The sequence below is a fragment of the Ascaphus truei genome, chromosome 21 (assembly GCF_040206685.1).
Source record: "Ascaphus truei isolate aAscTru1 chromosome 21, aAscTru1.hap1, whole genome shotgun sequence".
Taxonomy (NCBI): domain Eukaryota; kingdom Metazoa; phylum Chordata; class Amphibia; order Anura; family Ascaphidae; genus Ascaphus; species Ascaphus truei.
Genome location: NC_134503.1, coordinates 23,839,389 through 23,860,864, shown reverse-complemented (window position 1 = coordinate 23,860,864; position 21,476 = coordinate 23,839,389). Strand labels below are relative to the sequence as shown.

Genomic DNA, 21,476 nt, shown 5'->3' with positions numbered 1-21,476 from the left:
TCCTGCCCCAACAAATCACCCCAAATACATTCTAGCAGTGCTGCCTTGAAAACTGTCTGCACCCTTTCTAAAGTCCCCAAATGTCACCCCTTTTGTCGCTTCTAGAACCGTAACAACCTGCCCAAGTAAGCAAGAATGGGGAAGGACAGGGTCGGGCTGTTCCAGAGGAAGCAGAAGCCAGAAGAATTAGTAATGAATGTGAAAACCCGCCATCCTGTGTGACCATGCCAGTTTCATGTATGACATCCCAAATCTCCAGCGTAGCTTATGGGTTTCTAACCCAAATGCTGGGAATGGCCCTGCACCTTGGGAATGTCACACACTTGTGGGACGCGATAACAAAGAGTCACTCGGAGAGAAAAAACAAAAGGCATTCACTTCGTAAGCAACAAATTACTTGTGTCACGGCCAAAATTTATTCTCCATATCAAGAACACTAACGTTTCTGTATTAATCAAACAAGGACAAATAAATGCATCCCTTCATTCTAATGTAAAAGTTAAGCATTGCTGAGGTATAATTATCCATCCAAAAGATGCAACATCTCAAAATCGTTCCGACCTTATCCAACATTACAAGGGGGGAAATAAGAGTGGGAGAAGGTGCTAAGGAATGGCGGGGCCCAAAACAGGTTCAAAGAAGCAGCTTTTTATTAGTATATTTATTCTCGTACCTGCTTTATACCTTTTAGAGACAAAACAAAACATTACAACAACAAAAAAAATACAAAAAGGCCATAAATGTGTACACGGTTGGTTGGTGTGAATGGGGTTTACCAATGTTATAAATAAAACGAACTAAACACGCCTTTAGTCGTAAGGGTACGTTTCTAAATACTTCCGGCAACACCTGCAGTGTCAGAGAGGCCGCAGCATGTTCCGAAGCCCCTGGGCCACTGCGGCACTGATAGAGTTAGGGTATTGGGGTGGCGTGCGCTGTGCTTTCTGCATACTTCCCAAACACGAGCAATATTAAGTGCAATTCTGTATGGAAACGGGTCAGCATAAGGGGGAGGGAAAAGTCACGTTAAAACATTCGACTCCATCCCCACTTCCTCTGCTTGTAGTATCCCATCTCATACTTCACTGTGCTATTCTTTGCTTGTATTTGGGGGGGTGGCGGGGAACTATGTAGAGGGGGCGGGGATATTTCCTAATAGCTCTACCCATGTTCAGTATCACTGGAGGTGACGCACTGCGCAGTTATGTGGACGCTATAGATGTCGTTTCTTTGCCTTTCCCTGGCGTTGGGCTTTCAAGCCTAGGTTTTAAATGTTGTGTTAAAAAGTTAATACTGGAAACGTCAAAATAAACTGAATTTTGTAACGAGGGGAAAAAAACGATCTAATTTATACTTCGACTTTTAATGACTCCGGAGTCTTATTTTATCCCAATCAGCTGTCGATTTCCATGGTGAAGTATAATGTCAGGGAGATTAAAGCAATGATACTTTGTTTTTTTTGTCAATCCTGCGTTGTTGGAGGAACCACTTACGTATTTTATTGAATTCAGTAACTGGCGCTGATCCATTCGCGCACACTATAGTTAATACTTATTTCAGCCTAGCCAATCACAACTTCTTCAGAACTTCTGCAACGTATTTTCACAAATATACTGGTAACCAGAAGCAAACAGGGTTGGAACATTAATCCTGAAATCACTAAACACCCAACTGGAAGGATCTGTATAAGAGACATTTCCCACCAGCACACCATGAGTAGATCCCTCTGTAACATCACCTGTCTTAGGCCAACCTTGAGCGTTATAAACATGTCTGAATGGAGGTGCTCGGGGCAAACCTAATTGGAAGTCCTCGTCTGTCAGACTCCACAAACGGTTTTATTACTGCTCACGTTTTACATTATTAGCTTAGAGCAAAAGTTCTGTTGCAAAATATCTAAAACAACAAGGTAGGTTTTGAGGACTATTTGAAAAGTAACAAACTTGAAACAATATTGTTCTGGTCATAAATATACAGAGAGAAAACGTATGTTGATAAGACAGTATATAAGGCACGTAACAGTCTTTGAGAATACAGAAGCTTCAGCCAACTTAAATTAATGGTTCTTTCCCTTGTAGAGTCCCCAAAATTGTACAGTTACACAAATGTTGTGTTGCAGATACGTCTTCCAAGCTGTCCTTCAGTTTATCTTAACACCAGTACAATGAGCTTTCCTTCAGGACAGTCCCCCCCCCCAAAAAAAATGTAGTTAGTTCATTGAACAAAGTCTCTATTAAAATACACTTGGAAATCGACTAAAAATAATTTCTTTCTTAAAGAAATTGCAGCGAGAACATCAGAAGAGATTCGTGAGCGTTGTTTGCGGGGGGCTCCGGGACTCGTGCAGTTCCAGGCTGCCAGCCACCGACGTGAGAACGGACGTCACGGTTGGCATGGTAGGGTTAGTCAAGTCTGTTAAAGTAGTAGGGGTGCTGGAAGGACTCATGGAGGCGTTGGAGATTTCAGACACCGGTCCTGACGGAGTCCCAGCTTGGAGTGTTGAGTCGGACGTTTTGTCCACTCCGTTCTCCTGACGCAGAAGGTTCCGTCTGAATTTGGCTCGTGCGTTCTGAAACCATACCTGGAATCATTGAACAAATTGACTTAAGTCATGATCACAGGTTTACAGTTTTCATTATCACAACAGTTTAATGGCTTCCAGCTTCCTCCTCAGTGCAGAACACAGACAGAAACACATCACTGGCTATATCTACAGCTGCTATGTCCACTAATCATCTGTAATGTTATTCCTAAGAGTGAGACATATGATCACACTGGTAAAGAACACGGACATCTTTACGCTTCCCCAGCACATTCTCCCAGTTTACATTACAGGAGGTGTCTGTCTGATGATTGTGGGATGGAGGTGTATTCAACTGGCAAACTCGTGCCTTCCTCAAGCTCCTTAAATAAGCCTGGCCTTCCGGCTGACGTATAATTAAGCTGGCACCGAGTCAGTGCACTGGCCCTAGCGTAAGCAAAGAATAATGTAACGATGTTAATGGCTTTATGAGTTCTCTCGGTCCGTAGTGCACTTGTGTCTCACTGTTACTATCAAAGTCAGACATGGAACGCAGAAAGCTAGAACTGTTCCCCTGTGCCCTTCCCTGTGCCCATGGAGAGGCGAAGCAGTGAGGTGCTGGGACACCTCTGATTGAATTATGTAAATCGGCTAATTAGAGGAATCCAAAGGAGCATCAAAAATGTAGACATTTTGCAAAGGACATTCCAATTAAACCATAGTGGGTCATTTATTGAAATTAAAATCAGTTGTAAACCTTTGTGTGCTGGAGGGTAACAGGTGACAGGCCCCTCCAGGGCTGAGCACAATCTTAGTAATGAGAAAACTTCCAATGCAAGGCAGGGTTTCCTAACACGGTCACACAGAAGGGCTCTTATCTGTGCGCATGGATCCAGCCGGTCCTGCTAGAGGTCAGAGGGCTGGAGGTACTCCAGAGGGGATTGAATCAGAGGTATGCACAGAGGGCAAGCTCAGTGGGGGGAAGCAAAGGAGGGATGTAAGTGAGAGGGAAGGAGAGGAGGGAGGAAAGGGGGGAGGGGGGGATAGGGGAGAGGGAGGGGGGAGAGAAGGGAGAGTGAGGGGAGAGAGGGGAGAGTGAGGGGGGAGAGGGGGGAGGGAGGAACGAGGGCAGGGAGGAGAGGGAGGAACAAGAGCTTGGAACAAATGTGCCAAACAGAGAGAGAAAAAGAGGGGGATGATAGAAAAAAGGCAAAATGAAAAGAGAGGGAATGGGAACAAAGTCATCGCTACATAGGGAGAGATGTCATAGGAGGTGAGAGGGAGAACAGAGGAGCGCTCTATTCAACATACGGCCCTATTCCAAGTGCTAAGACAGATAGTGATGCATCAACTTCTGTTCAAGAGAACGGACGTTACTGCATCGTTAGCTGTGCGTTTCCCTGCGTCTCACTATGTTGCACTTGGGGATGAGGTGCAAGACATGTGCAAGAGTAAGTAAACAGCACTATAGTGAGTAACATGCCGCAGCACCTTCACTATACAATCTGTGCATCCGTCCATTCAACAAGCACAGAGCGTCCTGGCTCTGCAATGTGGCACACTAACACCCAGCAGGGTATGATGCTTTGGTTTTTTTTTGGGGGGGGGGGGGTGCATTGCTCTTATTTCAGAATGTTAATCTTGTCATTTTCCCTTTTATGTGGTGTGAAAAAAATGGGAAAATGCGGAAAACTGCAAAACCAGGACTAGCCAACCCCGACCCTGGCAATCAGATTAAAAGTGTATAGAATATATAGTATAATATATAGCATATAAAAAGATCACTTGTGAGCACAGTAACATGTCTTAGACAGGTCTGAAACCCTGCTTTTCACCATTATCACCTAGCATACAGTGCTGCCACTGTAGCAAGGGATTCTGGGAAATTACATGCAAATGAGCACACCATGTGACCTTTTGCCTGAAATCCATTTTTACATGGAACCCTTACATGTCTCCCTTTTCACCCATCATAACTTAAAATATGTACGGTATAATATATACATATATATGCTACATTTTATAGATTGGGAGGTGTTAATCTCTCTTTCTCTATACACACATGGCACAGCTTGTTTTTTGCATTGTCGACTCTGTTCTGCCCATGAGGACATCTCACACGGCTCAGACACACACACGCCATCAGACACACAAACGGCTCTGACACACACACACGCCATCAGACACACACACACGCGCCATCAGACACACACGCGCCATCAGACACACACACGGCCCAGACACACACACGGCTCAGACACAAACGTCATCAGACACACACACGTCATCAGACACACACACGTCATCAGACACACACACGCCATCAGACACACACACGTCATCAGACACACACACGCCATCAGACACACACACGACTCAGACACACACACACACCATCAGCATATAACTGAGGAGTGTAGGCCAGGTCACGTTGCAAGAACACAACTACTTCTAGACTGGCTGTGAGTTCCTTCATATAGAGTGATGAAAATAGACAGTCAAAGCTTCTGAAAATATGCTGCAGTATAAAGCAATGCTGAGCATGCCTGCACACTTATCCAACATACTTCTTCTCTTAACTGAGCCTCATAATATATAACTGGAGCCCATCAATAATTGTAGCTGCTGGCCTGTACGTATTGGTTTAAGCCCTTTTACACTAGGAGCCCGGAGCTCCGTTACAGACACATCACACAACCTCTACACTTCCATGACACGCCCCTGGGAGTGTAACATACAAAGCGCCGGCGGTAATGTGCAGGCGCACCCTGACAACACTCTGACCCCCAAGAGAAGGTGGCTGGACACCCTCTCGCAGGGGGAGTAGGGTCCGTGTGGCAGAGGCACTGCTTTTGGAGTAGGGAAACCCCAGCTTGCGTCCCAGGACCTCCGTGTGAGTCAGGCAGTGGGACTGGGGCATTACTACAGCCGGTCATTATAACTGTGTGTCATGCTATGGCAGACTAGATGTATATTGTGGTTCTGGGTCCAAGAGCTGGCATGCTAAAGAGCGCCATTTACCCCTCCGCAGACGGAGGGGCCTGCAACGATCTGGCAACGAAGAGGTTAATAGCAGAGGCCTAAAGCCAATCTCACAAACTTAGAAATATAAGTTCAATATTCCAGGTGTGCAGCATTCCTGCGCGGCGTCTCCAGCACTGGGGCAGCAGCCGCGTCTCTTAGAGATATGTGGCTGGGGTAACTAAGGGTTAATAAGGGTTGAATCTGCAGTCCCGCCTGCACCATTGTAACGCCTTGTGCATGCGTTCCTGCAAGGTCCGTCTGATCTTCCTGTGTCACATTAAGGGCATCTTTAATTAGATTGTTTAGTTTTGGGCGTTTTCATAGAGATCACTAAGCGCTAAGAATGTTTATTTTATCATTTATTTATTTTTTGTATGAATTTTTTTTTTTTTATTACGTTTTTTTGTCATATTTTACAACCAGGCCCCATCGTGTTATCCTTCCTACGCAGCACGTCAGAGAGAGGGAACAGCCTGGCGGGCGCTTTAATAACCGCTATCTTTTGCACAATGCTCCTTGCCAGGGCCGCAGCCTGCACGCCGGTAGCAAAGCATAGACAGGCCGCAGCCTGCACGCCGGTAGCAAAGCATAGACAGGCCGCAGCCTGCACGCCGGTAGCAAAGCATAGACAGGCCGCAGCCTGCACGCCGGTAGCAAAGCATAGACAGGCCGCAGCCTGCACCCCGGTAGCAAAGCATAGACAGGCCGCAGCCTGCACGCCGGTAGCAAAGCATAGACAGGCCGCAGCCTGCACGCCGGTAGCAAAGCATAGACAGGCCGCAGCCTGTACGCTGGTAGCAAAGCATAGACAGGCCGCAGCCTGTACGCCGGTAGCAAAGCATAGACAGGCCGCAGCCTGCACGCCGGTAGCAAAGCATAGACAGGCCGCAGCCTGCACCCAGGTAGCAAAGCATAGACAGGCCGCAGACTTGCAGCTTACCTGCAGCACCCTTTTGGTTAGGCCGGTCTTCTGAGCTAACTGCTTTAAGTCCTTGGCGTCTGGATTGTGGTTGATAGCAAAGTAAGACTTCATAGTCCGCAGCTGGTGGTGTTTGAAGGAGGTCCTCATGCGTTTGGTTTTCTGGTTGGGAGTGTACTGTTGGTCCCTGTCCATATGGTCTCCGTCGTTTTCATTGCAGCTTAGCGCTAGCAGAAACAAGAGAGGAGATGTCATTAATTACAGAGCAAACCCCCTAATAGCACTAGGCTTCTAGTTCCAAAACAAATTGAGTTTCAGGATAGATTGTGCAGCTACTTCACGGGCGGATTGAGGAGCTAGAAGGGAGTCCTGTTATTGTCACATGCTTCATTTTTAACCCTCTGTGTGTGAGGCGAGAGGGGAAACAGTCACCCCATCCTTAGGACCCCCCGTAGGATTTGAACACGCTGCTTTGTTCACAGTGTCATCTTATTAATAATAACTTTATTTCATATAACGCTTTTCTCCCAATGGAACAAAAGCGCGTCACAATCACAGTACAGCGCGCGGTACGCAGCACATAGGAATGTTACAGGCACAATCCCTGCCGCATGGAGCTTACAGTCTATGTGTTTGGTGCCTGAGGCACAGGGAGATAAAGTGACTTGCCCAAGGTCACAAGAAGCCGACACCAGGAATTGATCCAGGTTCCCCTGATTCACACTCAATGTCAATGCTCTCAGTCAGTGCCTTTACTCACTGAGCATTTAATCGCCGAGCCTTTACTCACTGTGCCTTTACACACTGAGCCTTTACTCACTGAGCCTTTACTCACTGAGTCTTTCCTTCACAACGTTTGAAGTTTGTTCGGCTGTCAAACTCCGGGACAAACTTTAAAAAACCTGAAAAAGGCTCAAACCCAGGAACTTTTGCAAAAAAGGTTTAACGTTTGAAAATGTCACAAAATACATGTAAAAGAATCCTACAGAAAAAACAGATAGGTAGCGCTAATCTCTGCAGTGAATAATATATAGTATAGGTGACCAGCTGGCTGCCTGCGATATAACACTGACCCCAGGTCAGGTGATAGATAGGAAAAGAATTTATATCTATGGCGCTCGGCTTATACAGAATAATTATACAATTGTAAAGGATATATACAACCAGGAATGATGATGCTGGCAGATCCAATATGATACTCAACGTGTGGATGATCAAACATGAAACGAAAAATAAAAATACATAGTATAATACTGTAAAACACTTAGGGGCCTATGCAGAGAGCAGCGCTATTTCGAAATTCGCCATTTTTTGGAGAAAATCGCGCAGAAAGCAGCAGAAAATGGCGAGTTCCGAAAAACGCGCCAATTTTTCTTTTCTATTTGTAAAACTCGCCTCGCGGCTGGCGAGAACCTCAATCTCGCCAGTTTTAAAAATATCCTAATGCAGAGAGGCGCGAACGGCATCTAGCGGCTGTTCGCGCCAATAAAATGGCGCGATTGTCTCCTTTTTGCCTCGCCAGAAAAAACTGGCAAGAAGCTGCCGCTCGCGGCCATTGCAAAGGGAAAAAAAAGGCGCGAATTTGTTTTTACACGTTTCTGAAGCGCGCATCTCGCCAATTTAAACTCGCCACACGCATCCATGTTAAACATAGCAGAATTCGCACTTTTCTGCATATGGAGAATAAAACTCTCCAAAAAAGCTACTTTTTAATAAATTCGCCAATTTTAAAATTCGCTGCTCTCTGCATAGGCCCCTTAGTGAGCACTAAAGACAAACAGAGAAAAGAGATGCTGAGAACAACAGGTGACTATAAGGATTAAAAAACACACATTTAATATGACACAATGAATCAATACAATTATTAAACACAATATAAAATAGAAATGAATGTGGGTCTCACTAGTACAATCCTGCTGTGGCGAGAGGGCCCGCTTACCAGAAGATGGTAGCGCAGATTCGTCCGCGATCACTTGGCGGGAAACTCGGCAGGTAGTAAAGCTTCCTTCCTCAGGTCTTCCGAAACGCGTAGGGTGGTCCCACGTACACACTGCTTTACTACCTGCCGAGTTTCCCGCCAAGTGATCGCAGACGAATCTGCGCTGCCATCTTCACAGCACCGCGGGCCAGGGATTTGGCGAATCTGCTACAGGCGGTGGACAGTAGGATTTCCCAGGTACACGTGTATCGAGCTGTGGAATACCGAGAGCTGCAGAGGCCCGTCCCAGCGTGAGCAGGGCTGCCGCCCCATACCCCAGCCGGGGCTTATAACAACACGGCGCCGATGTCGGTGAGGAGCGCATGGAGTAGCCACACGAGAGGGGATACTCTCTGATTATCCACTGCCTACATCCCACCATCTTCTGGTAAGCGGGCACTCTCGCCACAGCAGGATTGTACTAGTGGGACCCACATTCATTTTCTATTTTAAATTGTGTTTAATAATTGTATTGATTCATTGTGTCATATTAAATGTGTTTTTTTAATCATTATAGTCACCTGTTGTTCTCAGCATTTGTTTTCTCTGTTTGTCTTTAGTGCTCACTAAGTGTTTTACAGTATTATACTATGTATTTTTTTTTTTCGTCTCATGTTTGATCATCCACACGTGGAGTATCATATTGGATCTGCCAGCATCATCATTCCTGGTTGTATATATCCTTTACAAATGTGTAATTATTCTGTATAAGCCCAGCGCCATAGATATAAATTCTTTTCGCTATGTAAAAGAATCCTGCTTATTTTGACTTTTTTTTTCAGAATGTGTTTTCAAAAAAACAAAAAAAAACCAATGGATTTCCAGCAAAACCTAAACATAATTATTTTTATTTTTTTAGAACCAAAACATTAGTGAAAGTGCTGGCCCGTATTATATAGCACAGAGTCCGGCCAGCTGGAGAATGCCAGCAGGAACGGGGCATTATTTGCTGTGAGTGCCACTTCTAAACCCAGCTACAGCGGAGGGAGATAGGCAATAGACAGTAGGAAACCTGGAAAGGTGCATGGCAACCACTAAACTCAAGCGTGTCCAATTCTTCCCGTTATTAACACTGAAAACACTGATTTAAAAAAAAAAAAAGATTAACATTGAGAACCAGTATCTTTGTATATAAATAACATTATTTAAAGGGGCAGTCACTCCTTCGACCGAAGTCCATCAACGGAAGTGACATGTTTAAGGGGTCACATCTGGTGACGCCTATTGTACCCAGCAGCGGATTTGAAGACCCGCCGCTCCTAGGCACTTAAATGTGGCGGCCGCTCCCTTGCTGCCGCTCCCCTCCTTCCGAATCGCGGCGTCATTGTGACCAACGTGACGTCGCACGGCATCGCGTTGTCATGGCAGCGCGACGGCATGACATCGTTTGACGTTGCGACCTCACATTGCCGTGGCAGCGAGACGCCGTGTAACGTCACGCTGGTGATGTCCGCGGCGACGTTTGACGCTGAGATTCGGAGGGAGAAGGAAGGAGGCTGTCGCCGCATGTAAGCACCTTCCCATCAGGCCTGACAGCGCGGCAGCTGTATAATGGGGCGGACATTTTTGCCGCCTCAAAATTTTGCTGCCCTAGGCCCGGGCCTATCGGGCCTAATGGGAAATCCAGCACTAATTGTACCAAAATCTGACACCTGGAAGTATTTTTAAATCTCTTTTAGTGTGAGTTTGTTAACACGGCGAGCTGAGACTTGGGAGGGATTTGATTTCTTCTAGCTGCTCCCTTTTATCTGATTTCATGGTTTACGAACCTCCTTGGGGCGCCAGGCGGCTTCTCCAAAAATACTGCACACAATGGTGAGCGACACGCTCGAGACACGAACACACATCTCTCTGTGCTCCATGCTATTTCCTCTTCTCCTTTCCACCTCCTGCTGATTGGCTGGTGCAGGGTAATGCAGCCAATCAGGATGGAGGAAGCTGCGCAGCCCCCTAGCAACAGCCCTGCTCTTTCCCTGCTCTGAGAAATCCCGCGGCCCCCCAAGCCAATCAGGTCACTATGTCCAGAGAGGTAATACCGGTATACACATACATGTCCAGAGAGGTATTACCGGTATACACATACACGCCCAGAGAGGTAATACAGGTATACACATACACGCCCTGAGAGGTAATACCGGTATACACATACATGCCCAGAGAGATAATACTGGTATACACATACATGTCCAGAGAGGCAAAACCGGTATACACATACACGCCCAGAGAGGTAATACCGGTATACACAAACACGCCCTTAGAGGTAATACCGGTATACACATACATGCCCAGAGAGGCAAAACCGGTATACACATACACGCCCAGATAGGTAATACCGATATACACATACATGTCCAGAGAGGTAATACCGGTATACACATACACGCCCAGAGAGGTAATACCAGTATACACATACACGCCAAGACAGGTAATACCGGTATACACGTACACGCCCAGAGAGGTAATACCGGTATACACATACACGTCCAGAGAGGTAATATCGGTATACACATAAACACCCAGAGAGGTAATGCCGGTATACACATATACGCCCAGAGAGGTAATACCGGTATACACATACACACCCAGAGAGGTAATACCGGTATACACATACACGCCCAGAGAGGTAATACCGATATACGCATACACCCAGAGAGGTAATACCGGTATACATATACACGCCCAGAGAGGTAATACCGATATACACATACACGCCCAGAGAGGTAATACCGATATACGCATACACCCAGAGAGGTAATACCGGTATACATATACACGCCCAGAGAGGTAATACCGATATACACATACACGCCCAGAGAGGTTATACCGATATACACATACACACATACACACCCAGAGAGGTAATACCAGTATACACACACACGCCCAGAGAGGTAATACCGGTATACACATACATGTCCAGAGAGGTAATACCGGTATATACATAGACGTCCAGAGAGGTAATACCGGTATACACATACATGTGCAGAGAGGTAATACTGGTATACACATAGACATCCAGAGAGGTAATACCGGTATACCCATATACGCCCAGAGAGGCAATACTGGTATACACATACATGTGCAGAGAGTTAATACTGGTATACACATACACACCCAGAGAGGTAATACCGGTATACACATACACGCCCAGAGAGGTAATACCGGTATACACATATACACCCAGAGAGGTAATACTGGTATACACATACATGTCCAGAGAGCTAATACCGGTATACACATGTTGCCTAGGCTGGTTCAGTATGCCTCTCTGCCTCCTGTCATGTAAGTCCTGATAGCTACATGGTATGACAGGTTAATCCTGGGGCTTTTGACCCCCTCCTACTACTCTCTGAGTGAAAAGGAGGCGGTGACCTGGTGTTTACATGCAGCCAATTGTGGTGTAGACACTAGACCCTCCCTTTCCAGATCTCAGAGAGGAAGTACCCAATATTGAGCAGTCCTGGTCTGGAGGAGGGAGAGACCAGTAGGGCTGTGAGCCTCCACCATCGGGGATGAGCGTGCCCACCCCCAGCCGTTGTGGCTGGTGAGAACATCTGATTGATAGAGGACCTTATACTTTCAAGGGGATCCAGCACCACCCATAGGACTGAATTTTTGGAAACTCTGCAATACTGTATCACCATCATGTGCAGTGACTGCAAGAATTAAGCCCTGGATCTTTTATATATCTGTCTGAGTGTCAGTCCTTGGGCAGATGGAAGGTATGTTGTGGTGGGGGCTGCTCTCTGGAACCCTGGAGCCCACTACAACTGGAGGCACTAGCACCATGGAAGAATCTCAGTGATCACCAAAAGCCTGTCCTGGTCTCCATCACATCGCAGGCCACTCAGATCTCTTGACCCTAACAGGTATGCCTCAGCACCACACTAGCAGTATCTCCCAGAGGGTGGGGGAAACAGGGCTGCACACAAACTAAATGACCCTTTTTCAAGAGAATATATAGGTATTGCACTGTGTATTTTTGTCACATTGGAAGTAGCTTTGGCCATCTTTCTTTGTTTTATGTTGTATACATTTAGCCACGCCCACTAGCACTCCTTTTGACACTTATCTACATATATATATATATATATATATATATATATATATATATATATATATATATATATATATATATATATATATATATATATATATATATATATATTATGTGGTAATGTTTGGGGTTTCTCAGAGCTTGTTGGGTATCTGTGTGTCTATTAACTGTGTGCAGCTGGTCTCAGCTGTTTTTTGGGAGGTTAGTGGCCCCTCCCCCCCAAGGTTTAAGCTCGCCCCTCCCCACTGTCCAAGTTGGCAGATCAGTTTAATTTTGCTGGCTTACGACAGATCAAATGCTGATCATTCTTCCTGTAATTATACAGGTTAGTAAGAATTTTAACTCAGGTAGTGTTAGGACCTGCTAATGGTCATGCCTCGAAAGTGGCAGCAGGCTTAAGACGCTTTGGCCAAAGGGTTAAACTAAATGACCCTTTTTCAAGAGAATATATAGGTATTGCACTGTGTATTTTTGTCACATTGGAAGTAGCTTTGGGCATCATTGTTTGTTTTTTGTTGTATACATTTAGCCACACCCACTAGCACTCCTTTTGACACTTACATACAATATATATATATATATATATATATATATATATATATATATATATATATATATATTATGTGGTAATGCTTGGGGTTTCTCAGAGCTTGTTGGGTATCTGTGTGTTTATACACATACACGCCCAGAGAGGTAATACCGGTATACACATACACGCCCAGAGAGGTAATACCGGTATACACATACATGTCCAGTATTACCTCTCATTTTTTACTGGACAGAGTGTCCCAATACAGGACAGTCCGGTTCAATACTGGACACCTGGAAACCCTACACGTCCCTCTCTCTATATCTGTATTGGCTCACTGATAAGGACATGGTGGGCCAATAGTAAAATTGATTAACAAACACTTCCCATTCAGATACCCCAAAGAAATCATGGTCAAGAAACCAAAGCAGCTGGAATGCTTCCGTTTCCCCAGCCAATGGCCGGTATGTCTGCGAGGATTGCTAGAATGATACAGGACAGGGAGAGGGGAAGAGCTGTGCTTGTGCAGATGTGTGTTAAGGTGTTTCCATGTCACAGTGTCAATTAATTATTAATTAACCCAAATAATGATATACAAGGTGGGGGCCACTCATTGGAGTTGTGCAAATAATGTCACCTGAAGTCTTTCAAGAAAAAAGTACCAGGAGCAAAATAACAGAGACATAAAGCAGAAATATCCTAAAATAACTCTCTGCAGAAAGATGATAACATTCACCAACATCACATAAGTTTTTTATTGAATTTTCAGCATTACATATAATAGAACAAGACAAGGAAAATAAAATAAAATGTACACTTCGAAACTAAATAGAGTAACAATGGTCAAACGTACAGATGTGGGTGTTTGCGATTGGCCATATTCTTTATATGTAGATATCCAAAAACAGTTTGGTATAGGCCAGATTTATAAATGCTATACGTCCGAATTTATCCAAAGATTATAAAAATTAATAAAAACACATCAGAGCTGACAGGGGGAGAGGAGGGGTGGGGGGAGGAGGTAGGGATGGCGGGTGGGTGGGGGGAGGGGGTAGGTCATTGTCTAATCCAACCCCCACTTGATACTTGAGATACTAGAATAGGGGGAGTTCTGGGGCTTCTAACTTGTTGCGGAGCTCTTGAAAGCTGAGAAGCTTTCCTCTATTTAAAAAATCTGCCATTGTGCTGATATTCTTGTTTTTAAATTGGTCGGACAGCTTTGAGTTACAACCCGGTGGGACATTAGGGTTATTATAGAGGGGGGTGAGCTGGGAGACACGCGAGGCTAACTTAAATTTTTCTTTCGTTTTGCTCCGGACGTTCCACGTACATCTCATCGCCCCCAGCTCAGCCACCCTCTTGCTCGACTCTCGTTTCCCCGGTGCCCAAAGCGACACTGGAAGGGGGAGTGACTTTGAGTAGTGAGACTCAATGGCCAACCAGCAGTACAATTTTGGGTCAGCATTCCAGACCACTACTTGTCTAAGCTGAACAGCTTGGTAATATTTTAGTATATCTGGGACTCCCATGCCTCCTCTCGCCCTCGATGTTAACATGACTGACCTTGCTATTCTAGGTCTCTTATTATGCCATATAAACTGAAATATTCTATTTTGTACGTTTTTCAACTCTGTTCTAGGAATCTGGATCAGGAGGGTCTGGAAATAGTATAATAGTAGTCTAGGCAGAATATTCATTTTAACCGATATTATCCTCCCGATCCATGATATCTGGTAATTATTCCATTTCAGGAGGTCCTTCTTGATCCTATCAAACAAGGGAGGGTAATTGTATTGGTAGAGAGAGCCGTAATACCTAGCAATATGGGCCCCTAGATATTTAATATGAGATGGGCACCATCTGTAATTAAATTTAATTGTGCAATTTAATTTCTTAGGTTGGTAGTGTCAGATTTAAAGTCTCAGATTTGTCATTATTAATTTTGTATCCCGATATCCTGCCAAACTCTGTCAAAAGATGTTGAAGATTGGGGAGTGATGTTAAGGGATTGGCTAGTGTTAGTATTATATCATCCGCGAACAGCGACATTTTATAGTCTATGTCCCCGATTGTAATGCCCTGGATATTTGAGTTACGTCTGATGCTTGAGGCAAGTGGTTCTATTGAGGGGGCAAAGAGGAGGGGAGATAATGGACAATCTTGTCTCGTGCCATTTTTAATTTTAATTGGGTTCAGCTCATTCCCTGGAAATTTAACATATGCTGTCGGACTCTGGTAAAGGGCTCTGGACTCCATCTAGGAAAGGTCCAGAGAATCCAATTTTGCAACGTTATATCCAAGAAAGTCCAGTTTATTCTATCAAATGCCTTCTCTGCCTCTAAGCTCAACAGAATGGCTTTGGTCTCGGTGGAATGTACGTGATCTATAATGTCTATTATTTTCCGGGTATTATCTCAGGCTTGTCTCCCCAATATAAACCCAACCTGATCAACATGTATCAGCCTCGGTAGGATAGGGTTCAGTCTGTTGGCTAAAATTTTACTATAGATCTTGAGATCAGTGTCCATCAGTGATATCGGGCGGTAGCTGCCACATTGGAGAGGGTCTCTGCCCTCTTTGTTTATAATGGCCAAATTTTCAGCGGACATAGTTGTAGGTATCGGCTTACCCACTAAAAATGAATTAAACATTTCCAGCATGTGCGGTGATAGGATCGACAGGTTTTTCTTATAATATGCATTAGTGCGGCCATCGGGACCTGGGGATTTTGCTAATTTCAAAGATTTGACTGCGTTTGCTAATTCTATTTGTGTGATTTTTCCATTAAGAGAGGCAATTTCTGTTGGTGTCAGAGGAGGGAGGTCGCAACCTTTCAGATATTAGGAGATAGCTTCCAGATTCGAGAGTTGGGCTTGTTGTTTGGGGGGTTTCAAGTTGTATAGTTTATTGTAGAATTCTGTAAATTCATGAGCTATCTCTCGGTCATTGTGGGTAGTTCGACCATTTTTACATTTAATTGAAGAAACTTGTGACCTAACTCTTATACCTCAAAGTCAGCTTTGTTACCCTTATCATAATACTGCTGGTTGGTCCATTTTAGAGATCTCTACACGTCCTCCATTTGGACCTGCTTCAGAGCCAATCTAGCTTCCAGAAGGGATGTATATAGTTTTTGTGACGGGTTAGTTTTATGTAATCTTTCCATTTCTACAATTTTGTCCGATAATTCTTTGTATAGTTTTAATTTGCTTCTTTTCCTATCTGAGGGTATGGAGATGAAATCTCCTCTGATTGTTGCTTTATGAGCTTCCCATAGCATCGAGGGCTCCGATACCGATCTTTATTTATATTAAAGTATTCTTTCAGGGATAATCTGATTTTATTCTCAATGTCGGGATAGTTTAATAGAGAATCATTCAGTCTCCAATGAAATACTTTACTTGTAACAAAAGGGGGGGAGAGGGTCAGCTCAATAGGTGTATGGTCGGACCATGTGATTGAGCCGATACCTGAGCGGGAGGCTGTGTGGAATATATATATACACATTGAACAAAAGGACCACCCCAGATCAGTACACGATGCCACGTATAGAAGACACATTGGATTACCTCACTGGGAGCAAGTGGTTTTCAGTTTTGGATCTTCGCAGTGGATATTATCAGATCCCAATAAGCCAACACGACAAACAGAAGACTGCCTTTATATGCCCATCGGGGTTCTACCAGTTTGAGCGGATGCCTCAGGGAGTGTCAGGGACCCCAACTACGTTCCAAAGACTAATGGAATGAGTAGTGGGAGATATGAACCCACTTGAAGTGCTGGTATACCTGGACAATATAATTAGTATTTGGGAAAACCCTGGAGGAACACGAAGCTCGGTTGATGAAGGTGTGAGATCGATTAAGTGACAGTGGACTAAAATTATCAGAGGACAAGTGTCAGTTCTGTTGGACGTCTGTCACATATGTAGGGCACATCGTATCTGAGAAAGGAGTGGCCACCGACCCTTCTAAATTAGAGGCTATTGCATCATGACCAAAGCCTACGCAGCTAACAGAACTGCGGTCTTTCTTGGGATTCTGCGGGTATTACAGACGGTTTGTGAACAACTTCTCAGCTGTAGTCCAACACTTGACACAGCTGGCAAAGGGTTACCCACCACCAAAAGGGCGTAGCATGGCCGTGGGGGCAACCAGTCAAGATTATTTAAAAATGAATGAACCATTTGGGAATAGATGGACTCCTAAGTGAGAGGAGGCTTTCCAAGCCATAAAAGTCTGCCTGATGAAAACGCCAGTACTAGCGTTTGCAGAGCCAAAAGCCCTATGCACTACATGTAGACGCCAGTTTGAATGGACTGGGGGCAGTGCTGTACCAAGAGCACCAAGAGGGACTGAGACCAGTAGCGTTTGTGAGCCGGGGGTCGATGCCGTCCGAGAAAAATTACCCAGTGCACAAACTGGAGTTTTTGGCTTTGAAATGGGCGGAAGTGGACAAACTACATGACTATCTATATGGAGCAGCGTTTGTGGTGCACACAGACAACAATCCCCTTACGTATATTCTAACATCAGCGAAACTGGATGCCACTAGACACAGGTGGTTGGCAGCATTGGCCACTTACAATTCAGTCTAAAGTACAGACCTGGGAAACAAAATATTGATGCGGACGCATTGTCACGAATTCACTGGGACGCTCAAGCCCAGGATGGACTTTGGAAAAACATTACCGCCGCAGGAGTGCCCGCAATGTACAAGCAAGTAGAAATGCTGAGACAAATTACCACTGAGAATCCAAATAGAGTGGCTGATAGTCTGGGGATCTCTCCCACTGGAGTTCATTTAGTGTACTCTCACTTCCAGAGTTGACCATGGAGGGATTACCAAAACTAAACCAACAAGATCTATCCCGATCGCAGCACACAGACACAGGACTGAGAGAAGCGTGGTCAGCTCTGAGGGACCGGAAGTCGCCTTGGGCAGTCATCGGGGAGCATAGTAGGAAAATGTCTGGGGCGCTCCTAATCTAGAGACTAGCAAAGTCTACCATAAAACTCTCAGAGATTATACTAGAATACAGTCAGAAGTGATCAAATCAAACGAAATAAGGCCATGAAAGAAATGTGTAATACTGGCCCAGTGATGTACTGCAGCTCAGCCCGAAGAGGCTCGTCCCACGATCCTCAAATGACGATAAGAGTGGAGTAGGGGAGCCCAAAAAAACAGAAACAGATGATGTAATTACTAATTGTTGCTGACGTTTCAGCTGTATAGAACAAATACAAACACACAGAGCAGTGGGTGCTGCTACAGTACTTGATGAGAGTATAAAGCAGGGCTGGATGCACCACTGACAAGATGCAGCTGTGTACCATACAGCTAGAAGTGCCATACTATATGGGGCTGGTGTATAGGTGAATCATTCCACATGTAAATATAAAACGACTTACACGGCCATGTGCAAGTCTATGTTCAAATTGGTATCTTTCCCTGGATCAGTAGTCCCGTCCCTCAGGGTGGACTGGCCCTCGTGATGGGGATGGTGACCCGTAAGGATGACAAATATCCAATTTGAACAGTTAAGACAAGTATTTATTAGATTAAAATGTAAGTGCAACAGAGAACTTACATGTAAAAACAACATGCTGGATGTTCCTGGCTGCTCCGGTCTGCGTGTGGCTGTAACTCCCCTGTTCACTGCGTCCGGTGTGCAGGGCTGGAGTGCAGCTGTGATGAGACGCTACGGAAGCCGGCAAGGGTCAGAAAGGTACACGCTACTCGAACAACGCGTTTCGCTTCGCCAGAAGCTTCGTCAGGTTAGGTAAGCTGCATCTTTTCAGTGGTGCATCCAGCCCCACTTTATACTCTCATCAAGTAGCAGCACCCACTGCTCTGTGTGTTTGCATTTGTTTTATACAGCTGAAACATCAGCAACAATACTAATTGCATCATCTGTATCAGTTTTTTGCGCTCCCCTACTCCACTCTTATAGTCATCGGGGAGCACCCTGAGAGTCGACTCCTTCTGAGGCAATGGGATAGAAAAAATGGCAAAAGCGCTCCAATGCCAGGCCAATAATAATATATATAATGCCAGAACCACCATCCAAAGGAATCCGTAATCATAAATATGAGATTGTGAAAATACACAACAATAATGGGTACAGTCCTCCTAAAGACAGGTGGTGGGTAGTACAAGCCCACCCATGATCAGTCTCATTGGCAGGTTCCCCTCAGTTGGTAAAAGTACTCACTTTTCCTTGGTGTGGCTGACTGGCTGTGCAGCTTCCAATGGTGATTCGCAGAAGTAGAGAGATTGGGAGGAGCGCACGAACCAAATGGAGCTGGAATGGACCCAGAGTCAAAAATATATAAAAAGGGTACTTTAATGTGTCATGAGACCCATCCAACGCGTTTCGAACGTCGCAGCGTTCTTTATCAAGAACGCTGCGACATTCAAAGCGCGTTGGATGGGTCTCATGACAAATTAAAGTACCCTTTTTATATATTTTTGACTCTGGTCCCTTCCTGCTCCATTTGGTTTGTGCGCTCCTCCCAATCTCTCTACTGAGGCAATGGGATAACCTGGTGCTTAAGAATGGAGTAATGTTCAGAGTTGCTAAGAAAACGCAGCACCTGGTGACTCAGCAACTAGTACTTCCGTACTGGTATAGGCAAGTGGTTCTACATTCACTACATGATGATCATGGCCATTTTGGCACAGACAAAATAATGAGATTAGTGAAAGACCGATTCTATTGGCCCAGGATGGCACAGGATGTCGAGGAATATTGTAAGAACTGCGGAAGGTGTGTGACCAGAAAGACTTTGACTAACCGGGCCGCACCCTTGACCAATATCACCAGCAGTGGGCCACGTTCGCCATGCCCTGACGTTGGCATGCAGTCTTATAACACTTTGGCCAAAGGGTTTAACTAAATGACCAAGAAAATATTATTATTGAAATATTTAACTTAATACTTATTACCATATATATTTTGTCAAATTGGATGTAGCATTGGGCTTCCCTGTCTTTTATTGGCCACTGGACTTAGTCTGCATGGACTTCCTGTCATTAGAGTCAGATAGCAAGAACACCAGAAATATCTTAGTGGCCACAGATTACTTCACCCGGTATGCGCAAGCATTCCCCACAAAGGCCCAACAAGCCACTACAGTCACCAAAGTGTTACGGGAAAAGTATTTAGTCCATTATGGATTGCCAGCCAAGATACACTCTGACCAAAGATGGGACTTCGAAAGCCGGTTTATCAAGGAATTACTGCGCATCTGTGGGATTAAAAAAATCCAGAACCACGCCTTACCACCCACAAGGAGTTCCGCAACCAGAGAGATTCAATAGGACCACATTAAATATGATGGGTACCCTAAATAATCAAGGAAAGGAAACATGGAGTCAGCATGCACACCACTTAGTCCATGCTTATAACTGCACCAAAAATGAATCCTCTGGGTATTCACCCTATTACCTAATGTTTGGTCAGGAAGCCCGATTGCCCATTGACATGTGTTTTGGAGTGTCGGCAGATGGCACATCCCCAACCACGTACATGCAATATGTACAAAAACTCAGAGACCAGTTACAAGAAGCGTAGAAGCTGGACACTTCTGCAACTGACACAAATAATCATGGAAACAAAAGCCGTTGCGATAAAAGAGTACACGGGCAAGAGCTACAACTGCAGGACAGAGTCCTTACCCGGAATCTGGGGATACCAGGGAAACATAAAATAGCAAATCGCGGGAAAACCGAGCCTTATGTGGTAGTAGAGAAGCTAGAAGGACACCCCGTCTATCGAGTGAGGCCTGAAAAGGGAAATGGGTCCACAAAGAATCTACATAGAAACCACCTCCTGCTAATAGGTCAGTTAGTGCGCTGCCCTGAGAGACAAAACATTCCAAGAGAACCCCATAGGCGCAGGATAAGTGATCGATTGAACAGAGGACAGGGTTCTGGTACAAATCCAGTTAGCCAGGGTAGGCAAGACAGTGATGATGAGTCCGAACAAGAGGAGGGATACCCCGGGGAAGGAATGTTAGGGCACTTGGCAAATATTTTGAACAGGGAAGAACTGCCTGCCCCTCAACCGGGTCCCCAAATACAATCAGTAGGGTCTCAAGATTTAGAAAAAACTATTATTCTTGAACTGGATCCCAGAGCAGAGGAATGTACCCCCTTAGGTCCTGATGAATCCGTGATAGATGATTGTGAGTCTTCCCCTAGTGCAGGGCCCACAATATCTGAGTCACCGGTACCATATGAGTCCCCTAAGGTGGAAAGGGAAGTAGACGTCATACCTCCAGCATTAGTCACACGTCCTAAGAGGGAGACAAAGCCCCCCATGAGATTTACCTATGACTTACTGGGAGTTTCGACTAAGGTCCCTATGGTTAGTACTGTTCGATGGGTAGTACCCATGACTCTGGAAATAGGAGATGTTGTGGAATGTAGAACATTCTGGGGTAA

At 45.0% G+C, this 21,476-nt stretch overlaps 1 protein-coding gene across 1 annotated transcript in view; it reads right to left on the bottom strand.

Moving 5' to 3' along the window:
- Window positions 1-397: 397 nt before the first annotated feature.
- LHX2 (LIM homeobox 2) overlaps window positions 398-21,476 on the bottom strand; it is a 72,869-nt gene continuing 51,790 nt past the window's right edge. The window contains exons 4-5 of the mRNA XM_075579375.1: window positions 6,486-6,691; window positions 398-2,581 (exon numbers count right to left, since the gene is read on the bottom strand). Coding sequence (XP_075435490.1) covers window positions 2,297-2,581; window positions 6,486-6,691 — 491 coding nt within the window. The 3' untranslated portion in view covers window positions 398-2,296. The remainder of the gene's footprint in view (window positions 2,582-6,485; window positions 6,692-21,476) is intronic.